This window comes from Silurus aristotelis (assembly GCF_946808225.1).
Source record: "Silurus aristotelis genome assembly, chromosome: 11".
Classification (NCBI taxonomy): domain Eukaryota; kingdom Metazoa; phylum Chordata; class Actinopteri; order Siluriformes; family Siluridae; genus Silurus; species Silurus aristotelis.
In genome coordinates, this window is record NC_139584.1 from 6,885,263 (window position 1) to 6,900,169 (window position 14,907).

At 37.3% G+C, this 14,907-nt stretch overlaps 1 protein-coding gene across 1 annotated transcript in view; it reads right to left on the minus strand.

Annotated features, from left to right (window-relative positions):
• ntng2a (netrin g2a) overlaps positions 1-14,907 on the minus strand; it is a 73,252-nt gene that overhangs the window by 9,803 nt on the left and 48,542 nt on the right. Inside the window, exon 5 of the mRNA XM_083555226.1 lies at positions 12,807-12,830. Within this exon, the coding sequence (XP_083411352.1) occupies positions 12,807-12,830 (24 nt within the window). The remainder of the gene's footprint in view (positions 1-12,806; positions 12,831-14,907) is intronic.

Genomic DNA, 14,907 nt, shown 5'->3' on the forward strand with positions numbered 1-14,907 from the left:
GTCCCAAATCCAATCACGATGTCCAAATAGTGTATCTGTATATATTTCTTTCTTGCAGCAATAAAAAAATGCGCTTCATCATGATCCGAAGGCACTGGGGCACAGTGTGGGTGCACTTTTAGAGGAAAGTGGCTCAATGGGCTGGTTATTTGCTGCGTCCATTATTTAAGGAGGACAGTAAACATTGCTTAAATATCGCAAGAGGATCTGGAGAAGTATATCACTACAATATTTAGGTGTTCATTGTAATGCCACTATACTGCTTAAAAAACTTGAAAATGTGTGATTTTAATGAGAATTGTATTGCTTTTAAATAGGAAACTGTGGGTCTCTGTAGGTCTCTACTGATAATTCTTTACTTTCTTTTATTGACATGTAATGTCTAGTGAATAAGGTTCATAAATACTCTACCTAATGTACACCATATGGTACAAGTTTTAATGTTTAACAGCTAATTGTTTCATAATGGTATTCGTGTTGATTTGCAATAGTATTTAAAATTCTGTGATGGTTTCTATTTGTATTTAAGAAAACTATCGCTGTAACCGATATTGTACTAATGAACTGATGTTTTAAATCCATTTGAAACAGTTAAGCAAATTGTCATGATCCTCCTTGTACCTAAAAATTTGCCATATATAACAATAACTTTATTTAAGCAGCTATTCACTTCAAAAGTTCTCAAAATAATATAGCTAGCTAGCGTTCTTTGACTTTTTCACTACTGGCTTCAGTGAATACAAAATGCTTTATTAATATTAAGCATTTTCCAAAGTTAGCAAGCTCAACTATTAAACTCTATTATTGGCCTTGAATTGATTTTAAGCATCTATTTAGTAATTTGCTAGTTCAAATAACTTTTCTAATTTGGCTAACCCCTGTTCTTAGGTATTATCTAGGATATTGGATATAGTATAGTATAGTTAATTGGCTCACACCTAAAAATCTTGCGAGCTAGTGTTAAGCCCCAGGCTCACTGTCTCCTCTCACATGCCTGATTGGTACATTTTAGCGTCAAAAAACAACCAGTTCCCTGGTGGTCTAGTGGTTAGGATGTGACGCGCTCACCGCTGCGGCCTGGGTTTGATCCCCAGTCAGGGAAACAACCCCAGCCATTAGGGTTGCACAAGCCTCAGTGCCGGGCATATAGGCTAAGGTGCTTCCTAGGAGAAAGTTTTGATTGTAGTGCACAATGTAAGGCTATGGTATAAATAAATAAAAATCATTAAGTCATTCTAAAATTATGCTTTGGTGAGCAAGGACATCTCATTTTGTAAAGACATTCACCCTCTATTTCTCCTGTCTTCGTTTCCTTTTGCTGCCTCATCAGAGGCATGCGCTTAGACATGAGGTAGAGAAGTGAGGAATAGGAAAAGCCCAATTAAAGAAATGAGTAAATGGTTCTAGCCCCATGGTAAAATAGTCATTATTATTTATTGTATATAACTAATATTTTATATATATTAGTTATTTTCTTTTTATATATATATATATATATATATATATATATATATTAAAATGAAGGTGTCTAATATATACTATTTTTTATATTTATTTATCATTATATACTACTATTTACTAATATTTCTATTTTATTTAACTACTCCTTCTACTACTAATAATAATTTATTCATTATTATTTCATCTTATTTAATCATTATATAATTTTTTATGTAATAGATTATTACAATAAATAATAATCATAATGATATTATTATAATTATTGCAATAATTATAATAATAATAATAGTAGTAATAATAATAATACTTTGTTTTATTATTATTGCAATAATTTATTACATTTAAATATTGCATAATAATGAATAAAACTGTAATGATAATGAATAATAAATATTATTATTATTATTATTATTATTTATTGTATTATTATTATTAATAATAATAATAATTATTATTATTATTATTATTATTATTATTATTATAAATATTATTAGCATTATTTATTTTAATAAGAATAATAATTATTATATTTATAATTATAATAATAATTATTATTTAAAAAATATTATTATTATTATTATTATTATTATTATTATTATTATTATTATTATAACAACAATTATTATACATTTTATTATTCACTTGCCAGTGATAACACAGTGCACATTTTTAGTAAATTCTGCTTCTTTGGGTTATTAAATAATACATGCAAGTGTTTATTGTAGTTTAGTGACACTGTCCATATTCATTTGGCAGTGGTTTTAAACACAACACACTGCATTTCCATAATCAGGAATTACCAATCCGTCATCATTTTTTATTGAGCTAGAACACAAAAAGACAGTGTGCACCTGCACATATCAGGTTATGCAGGAAACACACACAAAAAGGAAACGCAACAAACTTCAGAATCCAATTATGGCTGTCTTGCAGGACAGAAGCAATAAACATCTCGTCACCACAGAAACGACGCTAATGCAAAATACAAACTTGGAAAAACTGCCTGAAGCACTACTTCTATAAGCAGAGCTCATATATTAAAAACAACCATCGGAAAGTTACTATTATTGAAAATGTCACCCTAAAGAAAGCTGCTTTAATTGAAAGCACCAGCCTGCAGCTATTTTTATTCAATAGGCCACATTAAATTAACACTAATCCATCTAGCAGAGTGACTCAGGATGCTAATGCGATCTCCGTAGCTCCCACCTGGATTGTTGGACAGCAGGTCCGGGACTGAAGAGCTGACTGTAGGGACAGGAGCAGCAGTCAGCATGTCTCTGGGGGGGGTTTGATGTCTAGTCAGCAGAGAGTGTTGTGAGATTTTTTAACACGTAGATCAAATAGCAAGACCATTTTTCCCATCAGGGGGAATTTAGCCTGACCTCAGCGATTCATGGTAGACAAAAGGGCACTGAGGACAAAGACATTATATTGAGTCCACCATCCAATATATATATGGGTGACGAGCGGGATCATGGCATACACAAACCCGAGGTGATCTAGGACTCTAACGAGTCCTGGTGTCTCCCTAGCATTTAAGGGAGCACCGTTTTGTTAAGCAGTACATTGGGATTCAAAAAGCGCAAGCCGCAGCATGCCTATCGCCTCCCGCCACTTCCTGTGCCCAGGCATGCTGATGTTTTATTAAAGCCGCGCCTCCACCACAGGGCTTCATAATTAAACCATGGCTCAAGCCACAGACTGCCAATTGTGCATTACAAACCCGCCCACTCATCTAACTCCCACAAATTACTGCATGTGTTCCGTTAGCTAATAGCAAAGACCTCTATGCCACAGCTATGTTTGCCAAATGCTGTGCTGGGTAGGAAAAGATTTCCTATAGTGAGCCACTACATTAATTACAGGGAAGCAATGTTCTATTGTGCGTTGGTGTTATTTGCAACCGGTTATAAAGTAAGTTAGTCATGTTTATTAGCAAATGTATCGTACACCATGTCCAAAGCTTTCATTTAGTTACACACTATGAGTCAAATAAACCTTAGCTACTAATCATTGTGCTATTAGTGTGTATCTGTGTTTTTATTCGACATGCGTGAGGAAGTTGACTTTATGGCTTTGCGTTAGGGGTGTAATACAGCGGGATCGTTTTTTAGTGCTACAAATATCCATAGCTTTATCTGTATTGTGAATTAAAAGCTAAAGTGTTTTTTTTTTTTTTGTAAAGATAATAGAGATAAGGGTTGTGCACAGGGGGTTGCTGGGTGGCTGGAGCCACTGCCCCTCTGCGATCACTGGCTGAGGTGCCCCTCACCTTCCCCTTTAATTATATATTTAAAACAACTGGATAGTTTGTATTAAAAAGCACCCACCCCCTTAGTGCCCCTTTTTATTGGTTTGTCCACTGCCCCTCAAAATGTCTGTGCACGGCCCTGATATAGATACTAGCATTGTGGGGGTTTTTTTTTATTCAGCTTGAACAGTGATTATGTATGTCTGTCTAAGGAAAGTGGTAGCTCATTAATTAAGGATCTGAGTTTACTGAATGGGAGATTGAGGGTTTAAGCTCAAGTATCACAAAGCTGCCACTCTTGGGCCCTTGAGCAAGGCCTTTAACCTTCTGTGCTTCTGGGGTGCTTGGGAGCTTTTTTACATCCTTAGGATATGTGAAGTATGTATAAAATACATGTGACAAGTATACAGCAACGACCTTCTAATGAATTTAGTTCTACTGTTTTCCAAAATATAAGAAATGTGTAGCATTTGCAGAAGTTAAAGCCACTGTGTCCTGTCCAGGCAATTTCTAAGGATGAAGGAATGAAAAATACTGTAAATGCACCGTTCAATAATCCTTAGACGAATCATATCATCCACAACGACCTTCACCTTTTCACGATTTGTGTCCTGTGGGAATCTCGATCGTGGTAAAACCTCGAATCTAATTCAAATAAGCTTTCTAAAAATAATGTTAAAGAAGCGCATCTCATATTTATATCCATTTATATCCAAGATGTTATTGCGCAGTGTATTAGGATTCGTTTCAGGCTTTATGAGTGCTGTGTAAAAGAGAGAGATGAAATAAAAAAGAGAAAAAGAGAAAACATTGCAGGTCCTGTCCTGGCCTTGGTGTTCTGTAGAGCGGAGATTTGCCTGCGGAGCATCAGGAGGGCAAGCATATGGCCAGCAGGAGTGTGTAACGTGAGGACTGGCACACTTCAGATCCCCCCTCGCCCCAACAAAAACCACCATCTGCCACTATGCTAGAATAGTGGCAAAAAAAGATCCACAGCTCTTTCGGCCTCTCTGTTTTCCCATCACTACAAAACAAAGCACTCTGAACAAGGCATTCACACACTGACTGTGTGAATGAGTGTGTGTGTGTGTGTGTGTGTGTGTGTGTGTGTGTGTGTGTGTGTGTGTGTGTGTGTGTGTGTGTGTGTGTGCATGTGTTAGTGTGTTTATGTTCGGGTATGCAGGTACAGTATACCTGTTTTTTATTTATATTTTCTTTCCCTTTTTTTCACTTTTCTGTGCGCTATTCAGTTACATGGTTCGCTGTCAAGGCGGAAAACAAACAGCGTGAACAATGTAAAAATAGCTAATAAGTGAGAGGTGTGAATATCCAGCATGGCCAATAGCATTCGCCGTTCATGGAGAACAAGCAAAAAATTCAGTATTAAAAAATAAATAAATAAACAGCTAAATGCTAATGTTCATGCTGAACCTCTTGACTACTGTCTTTACTTTTCTTCACTGGTATAAATTGTGATGTAAAAAAAGATGAGAGAAAAAGTTGTCACCTCAAACCACCTTCCTTAGGTTCCTCTAATTTGGCTCTCAAATGTCACGTAAACTGGAAAAAACTCAAAAGATTTCTATCCGTTAAGGTGAACATGAACAACGATTTGCATTATTCATTCATTCAGAGCGGCTTCAATTACCAACGACTGCTTACAGTCTGTATATATATATATATATATATATATATATATATATATATATATATATATATATATATATATATATATATATATATCAGAAAATACAGTAGAACCAAGTAAATTCCTTAGAATTGTAGATACACACCAATATAATCTGTTCAAGCATACATAATAAACAACCCACAATAGCTGTAGTTATAAAGAATGTCCTGCGCATTCTTTACATCTTCTCACGTTTGGCTTATATACAGTGGATATAAAAACTCTACCTACCATAACATAAATAATATAAATTTAGATGACTAGATGCCCCACTTTTCTTGAAAAGTCTGTCTTGTAAATGTCCTTGTAAGTATGTCTGGGGCCAGATCAATTTCTTCTCTTCTGTTAGTTATTGGGAAATGAAAAAAAATAAATAAACGTATATATTCGAGCTTGTGCAGATTGCGACAGATGCGGCTTTGCGAGCTCTGACTAGGGAAAAGGTGAAAATGCAGACATTTTCGGACCTCTGCTAGAGGACCCAGGAGTCAACAACTAGCAATATAATTGGTTTAAGCAACGCTTCAGGCAACATGGATTACATAGACATATACTCTATATATAGACTATCTATCTATCTGTCTGTCTGTCTGTCTGTCTGTCTGTCTGTCTGTCTGTCTGTCTGTCTGTCTGTCTGTCTATCTATCTATCTATCTATAACAATCAAAATACAGGAATTACTTGATTGCATCAGAATCCATCATTGCTTCAATAAAACTGCCCATATTACATTGAATATATGACATTGACCACTTGAAGCTTTTATTTTATGCTGCAAACATTTCAAAACCCAAATATTAATTACTGTATTAAAGCTGTTGAATTGATGCTGATTCCATAATATAAATGTAGCTTTTTGGCAGAAAGACAAGCAGCATTTTCTTTCTTTTTGAGCACATGGATTCTGCTGCTCTAACTCCCAGAGACAAGATCCCAGTGAAGTAATCTCTAAACAGCAGGAGACACCAGGGTGTTACCAGTGCCTTTGCTGGGTAAATTGCTGGCATGAGTTATTCTGGGACTGATGGGAGACCCACAAGATTAATAAACATTCATCATTCCAACTTCAAATCTTCTCCATCCTGTCTGTTTCTCTCTTTCAATCTCTCCCGCTTTGTTTGTCTATCCTTTAGGAGTAAGGATTGAGTATGTTCGTGTCACAGCTCACCTTCGAGAGCTTCAATCCACAATCCCGAGCTATGAATGATGGATGAGATTATACTACATAGTGCGTTGCTTAAACTTCCATTCAAAACCCGGGAAAATGATGGCTGCCTCACTGGAAAGCTTTGATTTAAAACCTTATGTTCTTTAATACTTTTTTGTCTGTGCACTGGCATTTGGCAGTCTATCATGAGTCCACCTTGAAAGCTGGATTCATAAAAACGTTTCAATAGAGCCGAGAGTCAGACCGTCTGTCAAACCTGAGTAAATAAAGCAGAGAAATACCTTCACTCTTTGAGGTGTTGCGTTGGAGCGGTGAACTTTCAGCTGTTGTGTGCATTAGATGATTGATTTCAAAGATGTGCCTACAAAATGATTTCTTTCAACTTCAAAAAGATTCTATTGTGATGAAACATTCAATTGAGCAAGTAATTTACTTTTCCCTTCCAAAATATGTGGCACTCGAGGTTCTATGTTGAGCATGACATGATAAAAAAACATTCTGGATTTGAAATAATATTGTATTACCAGAATCTTTTCCAAAATGTTGGTAGGCCAGAGCTCAAGGAGGTGATAGCTTATTGATTCAAGCTTTGGACTGTTGGTCTGAAAGTCATGAATTCAAAACCCAGCTACACCAAGCTGACACTCAACCCCATCAGTTGTACAAATGAGACAAATGTAAATTGCCCTGGATAAGGCTGTTAATGTAAGCTCAGATACATCAAATTATATACAATATCTTTGTCATTTAAATTCATAACATTCAAAATGTGACTCCTAAGTTACTTTTAAAACTACCTACAGAAACTTAGATACCATTTCTTACCATTTCTATTATGTTTTACTTCACATTATAATCTGGTTTGTGTTCTTTAATTAAACAATTAAGAAAATGTTTGAATAAATTAACTACTTTACATAAATAATTAGATCAAATATCAAATACACTATACGGACAAATGTTTAGGGACCTGACCATAAGATTAGCATGCGCTTTTTAGAACCTATTTGCTGTTTAATAACATTCACTCTTCTGGGAGGATGTCACACTAGATTTTAAGAAGGTGTTTGTGTTTATTTGTGCTCATTCAGCCACAAGCGAATGAGTTAGTTAGTTAGTTAGTTAGTTAGTTAGTTAGTTAGTTAGTTAGTTAGTTAGTTAGTTAGTTAGTTAGTTAGTTAGTTAGTTAGTTAGTTAGTTAGTTCGTTCGTTCGTTCGTTTGTTAGTTCGTTAGTTCGTTAGCAGGCCTGGGGTTCAATCAGTGTCAGGTATCCCAAAGATGTTAAGTAGCGTTGAGGTTGGAGCTCTATTGCAAGCCACTCCAACCCTTAACTCATATGTTCATGTAGCTTGCGTTGTGCACAAGGGCATTGTCTATGAATCATTTAAAACGACCTGCTCCCTACTCTCACCACGTAGAGAAGAGACTGGAGAGAAGGGGAATGAAAGTCAGTAGGAGTTAGACAGAGTACATGTGTGTGAATGAGAGGGAGGACAGTGGAGTGATGTGGTTGCAGGGAGAAGAGGTGGTGAAGGTGGAGGAGTTCAGATACCTGGGATCAACAGTGCAAAGTGATGGAGTGTGTTAGAGAAGTGAAGAGAAGAGTGCAGGCAGGGTGGAGTGGGTGGAGAAGAGTGATAGCAGGAGTAATTTGTGATAGAAGGGTATCTGCAAGAGTGAAAGGGAAAGTTTATAGGACTGTGGTGAGACCTGTGATGTTGTATGGATTAGAGACAGTGGCATTGAGTAAAAGACAGGAGGTGGAGCTGGAGGTAGCAGAGCTGAAGATGTTGAGGTTTACATTGGGAGGATGTACAGTATTAGACATGAGTTTATTAGAGGGACATCACATGTAGGACGTTTAGGAGACAAGGTGAGGGAGGAGAAATTGATATGGTTTGGACATGTGCAGAGGAGAGACATGGGGTATATCAGTAGTAGAATGCTAAGAATGGAGCCGCCAGGAAGGAGGAAAAGAGGAAGGTCAAGATTATGGTTTATAGATGTGGTGAAGGAAAAAGTAGTAAAACAAAAACTTTGACAGACACACCTAATAAAGACAGTGTTGATTACTTAGAGTAAGCTCTTTGAATTGTTCCCTTGCTCTAGAAGTTAACCTGATCAAAGATTTAAATACAAAATGCTTTTGACAAAGCGCAGCTGATCGCACTTATCTTTATACTTCACTGATTCGGTCACCTCGCTAGTTTTGGATCAGCATCTGAAAGTTTAATCAAGGACAAATGAGTTGAGTGACATGCCACTGTTTAATAGTTTGCGCACGACTAAATGAAAAAGAACCATTCTCACCTTGGAGCTTAAAAATATTTGGAGGCATCATGAAACTTTAAGCATGCCACGGCTTTCTTACATGCATGTAGTCAAGATGCCTCGTGTGGGTAATCATTGTGGCATTGAAAAAGTGGAAACTAAAACAAGTGTGCCTCACACGCACAAACACACACACACACACACACACACACACACACACACACACACACACACACACACACACACACACACACACACACACTCAGAATGCCACAAACACCACTTTCATACACTTCAATTCTATAATCCCATTTCCTACAGCCCTGATTTACATTGTAATAGCACAAGCACCAAAGAAATTCATGAGAACAAGGTGTTGGTTCATGTGGGCTTGGCTCAGCTGTACAGTATTTTCATGACAACAGGCATAGGCCTAGTTCTAAACATACAATCATTTGTATTCAGGGTCAAGAGTGTAATGGGGATTTAATATCAAAATTCCACAGTGTTCAGACCACAGAATTAGCTTTTAAATCGTTTAGGAAATGGGAGGAGTGGATGAAAACAGGCGTTTGGACCATAGAGAATTCTATAAAACACACACACACACACACACACACACACACACACACACACACACACACACACACGCACACACACACACAGTACTGTATAAGTTTTAGGCAGTTGTGAAAAAATGTCGTTAAAAACTTCAGTGTAGACAAGAACAAGGAGACCTGGAAGTGATAGTTTTGGCTCCCACAGAGTTCCGATCACAATGTCATCAAGTCTGTCTGGAATTACATGAAGAGACAGAAGGATTTGAGGCAGCCTACATCCACAAAAGATCTGTACTTAGTTCTCCAAGATGTCTGGAACAACCTACCTGCCGAGTTCCTTCAAAAAACTGTGTGCAAGTTACCGCAAACAGCAGGATGAATTGATGCTGTTTTGCAGGCAAAGCGTGTTCACACTAAATACTGATTTGATTTGGATTGTGTTTGTTTACTTTTCATTTTGTAATTGATATATATTATTAACACTTTTATTTTTATTTTTACAGCATTTTTCACAAGTGCCCAAAACTTGCACTGTACTTTAAAAACAGTACATGAATTGGAATGCTGACTGCACCCCAGTCCTCCTCACCTCAACTTACATCAGTACCTGCTTTCACTAACCACATTGTGGCTGAATGAGAAGAAATCTCCACAAAAGGTAGTGGAACATTCTTCTTATGGTCAAGTGTCCACAATTTGTTTTTTATTTGTGTATATATGTGATAGAATTTGTTTTAATGTAAATTTCTATGGATTCCATTGAATCTGGACATTACTGCAAAATGGACTAAAGTTGATTAAAATGTATTGCACCAGGGGATTGTGCTGCATTCATTTCTGAGCTTAATAGGAGGGGGAAAAAAAAATTACTGATTGATTTATTTTAAATTTTTTGCTGACTTCCAGTGTTTTTTTGGTTTTATCACCTTGAGCAACGTACAGCATGTGTGTCTTGCTAATGCACTGTTGCAATAACCGCAAGTGATTGAAGCCTGGGAGCTCGGGGATTGTGGGAGGCCACTGCAATACACACAGCTGTAATAAAGTGCCTCCCCTGCTGAGCTTCTCTCACCTGTCAGAGTTCAGGGGTCAGCGAGAGAAACTGCTCACAGTTACATTTTGATGCAATACTGTTGTACCAGTGCGGTATCTGAGCCACTGAAATGGACAAATAAAAAGGTCCCTCATGTCTCTCTCTGTCTCTCTCTCTCTGCTTGCTTGCTTTCTCTCCCACTCTAACACTCACACCTACAACATACATGCCTACACAGTACAGACTGCCGCTTCTACACCTCTACACCTCTGCTTTATCACACCATCCACAGAAAGACTACACGTGATGTCAGCGGGCACATGTCTAATAACGGGCTGAGCAGCTTTCACCTCTAACCTGTGACTGCGCTTTCAGAGGTGGCTCAAAGTATTAAACAGGAGCTGAGATGCCCAGGTCTGAGATATTTATAAGCTGAACAGAGCGCGACGTGGCCTATCCTGAACCGCTGTGGGTTTTAGCGTGGTGAGAGTGACAGCAGGGTTGGCACATACCACTCTGACTCCCTCGATTGAACACAATTGTGCTGCCCCCTTCTCTGTAAATTATTAATATCCCGCAAGGCAACAACATACAGTACATAAACCTTTATAAGCCTTAAAATCAATTAAATACTCTCTGGGCTTTGAATTTCAAAGATTAATATACACACAATCAGCTGCAATATTAACAGTATCCCATGATTGGGAAATAATCAGACGACACGACTAGGAAATCAGCCAATCATCTGAAAGCTGAACAATACATGAAATCATCATGTTACAGAGGTCAGTTGTTCCCCAGAAAATGTATATGACCATTGTGACCCCGTCCAGACACATGTTAAAGAAAATCCTGTAATGTACTGTTTGCACTTTTAATACCATTTGTCCCTTGTCATTTGCCTTACCATGTTATTTGGTTTATACTTCATTCTTTAGCTTTCCTCTTTGCACATTACTGTATAATTACTATATGATCTCTGTGTAGTTACCTAATGGTCAATGGACATTTTAACCTAATTTCTACATACACAGGTACTCGCTGAGTTACAGATTTTTCTATGACGACAGTAATACAAAAATACTGTCAAAATATTTTCACACAGCATTTTGATTTTCATACAAGAAATTAGGACTTTGCCAGGATGTACGCATCTGGCATCTGGCTGAAACTATTAGTAGTTGGCATCAGCGAACACTAAAACAGAGCGCGTCCGGGTCTGCCCATTGCCACATACTATATTTATTTACTGTAAAGTTTATACATTACGGTAGTGTAAAATGCAATTTATATGTACTGTTAATTGTTGAATTATTAACAAATTTTAGTATACTACTCCATACTGATCAACATTCTTTAAGACTCCTAGGTCCTGAATTACGATATTAAGTTACACTGGGGTCATCGGAACACATCTCAATTGTAAGTCGGGGACTACCTACATAGCTATTTTACTTCTGGTTGGATGCTAACTGCATTTCATTAGCTCTGTATTTGTTCTATGCACAATGAAAATTGGGTTGAAATCTAATCTATATTCAGATTAGGAGTTCATCTGACATTTTTGACAGTAGTCTTTGGACTTTTGCAGAAGCAACACAACAGCACCACCAAAGATAAAATACACAGAATAATATAAAAAGTTAAGACTGTGACTGATTTCTTTCTAGCCCTTATTTCCAGACTGTACATGCCTATAGAAAATCAGTAGCACTCTCCGACAGCTAAATCTGAACTCCATCTTGATCAGACGTTCAACATCCTAGCATCCGAGCTAGCACTTCTCTAATATCCCTAATAATGACTTATCTTATAGTGATAATGTACATTTGAGAAAAAAAAGGATTAAAACTTTTGCCAAACGATTCCATTTGTGTACTTAAAGTGGGGGAATTTAAAGTAAAAATGTAATAAACAATTATATTATGGATTAGTAAATGTAACTGCAATTTTTTTTAGGTTAGTAGGATAAAATTAATTATAAAAAAAACAAAATAAATATTATTAAAAATCTGTTTAGTTATTTCTGACAAAAGACTAAAACTATTAGCTTCAATTATGAATTGATCGAATGAATGAACCGATCAATCAGTAAATGAAAAGTGATGAAAGTGTTACATTTTTACATACACACTTAATGTTAGTCCATTTTTTTCCATAGAGAAGCTTTAGATTACACAAACCCTCAGCAATCATAGACTACTGCTATGCAAGTCAAGAAAACTGTGGGAAAATGTAGAATAGGTGAATTCTACTTAGTGGTTAGAGTCGAAAATGAAACCGTTAATAATCATGCAAAAGAAAACACTGGGCACAAAAATGAACACAAGCACGATGGGTCAAAAGCCAGATCAGCATTTTTACTTACTGCCGAGTGTACCTGCCGCTTCACCTGCAACACAAAAGCAAAGGTTTTATGAGTATTAAGTAAAATTCCTTTATTGCAAGCAAAACTTACTTAGACATAACAACTGAGAATATCAAGGGTTTTTTTTCTGATTTGCTGATGCGATTAGCAAAGATCTGTTCACCATTATTAAGAGTGAAAAGTGCTCTGGTGTAATCCAACACCCTCTTAAAGCCCACAGGGTCTCCCTCTGAACACGCTGAAATCTGCTTGTGCAGCAATATCTGCACTCGGTACAAGCCGGTAAAAATACAACACAAGTCTGACCTGCTTTTCGCATCCTGATATAACAGCTAGACATTTGTGTATGCTCTAAAATAAAACAGCCTGCATTGTTTGGTTTCATTTTTCCTTTTTTTTTTTTTTAAGCCCTGATTTATACAAAAATCCCTAATAATGCTATGTTTACACAGTGACATGGAGCAACAAAGCATCCAGAATACATTCCTTTCATAAGATGGAGATTTCTGGGGAATAGATATGGCATGTCCAGCAATGTGACAAAGTTGAGAAAATATGCAAATTATGGAGCAATTTGGTGCAGGGACTAGCTGTGACATAATCCCCAGGTCAGGCATGGTAGAATTCTTATGTGGTTTAATAAGAACAAAAGCACAAACGTAATCCCAAACAAGTCGTGATCACAAGCAAATAAGTCCGATACACATGAAAGCAGTCCGCGAAGCAACCAAATCCAAAAAACACAATGACGAGAGAGAGAGAGACGTGAGAAACAAAAACAAAGTTCGGTACACAACAAAACAAAAATCATGAACTATGAACTATGGGAAATGGTTTGATGCGCACTGACAAACACAATATTTAATAGTATCCCACTGAACAGGAGCAATAATGTCTGACATGGACAAAATCAGTTTTGGCGTGAGTGGTTTCACAATGGGGTCAAAGCGTTGCGAGAGAGCATCTGCATTGCATTTCCTCGAGCCGGGGGGGGGGGGGGATTAGGTGACATTGAAATTAAACCTTTTGAAAAACAATGCCCATTGGGTTGGCATGGATTTATTCTTTTGGCTCCTTTGATGCATTCAACGTTGTGGTGGTCGGTGATAATTTGTAAGAGCTGTTGGGATTCCTCTAACCAGTGCCTCCATTCCTCCAGTGCTTCCTTACAGACAGTAACTCTCTGTTCCCTACATCATAGTTACTTTCAGTGGGGGTTAAATTATGTGAGTAATATGCACATTAAAACAGTTTTCCAGGGTGACCATGGCATTAAGAAAGTATGCCCCAGATTCCACAAGTGGATGCGTCAACCTCAACCATGAAGGGAGCATTGGGGTCTGGGTGTTGTAGAATCAGGGCCATGGTGATTCAACCCTCCCCAAAAGCCCTCTTCGTATCCGCTGTGACCACTGCAGTTTCTTGGGTTTTCTTGGTAATTCCTTGATAGTGGCTGGTGGTGGCCAAGCTGTCACTGCTTCCACTTTGCTTTTGTCCATCTCAACCCCTTGTTGGCTGATGACATAACCTAGAAAGATGGTTGATTCTCTGTGAAACTCGCACTCCTCTCCCTTAAACACAATTTGATGCCACAACAGGCGGTCCAATGCAGTGCACACATGTCAACACGAGGTTGAACGTCGGGGAATATAACAAGATGTCGACTAGCAACGAGAGCAAAGACAATAAAGCATGCATGATCCGTCTACCCATTTGTTGGCAAAAGTGGAAGGGTGATTGGTCCACCCACTAAAAATTTTTAAGCACCAACTGCCGATACCACATTACACTGGCGATTTGCATGGGGTGAAAATTGCGTACTATATTGATACTATCTTGCATATGCAACCTTATTAATAGAGAGGAATGTTGTGCTTTTGTGTCTTACAGTAGATTGGTAGAAACAGGGGGAAAATAATTCGATAAAGGTTTTGCACTTATAATAATAACAAATAATAAATAAGTTGCAAATTGTTGTGCCATTAGTGGAATACATGTTTTATTTCTATTTACTGCAACAATTTGACGATTATTTACAATTTTTTTGTTGAGGGACACTTTTTCAGGACGTACTAGGCATAATCAACTTACAAACAATAAT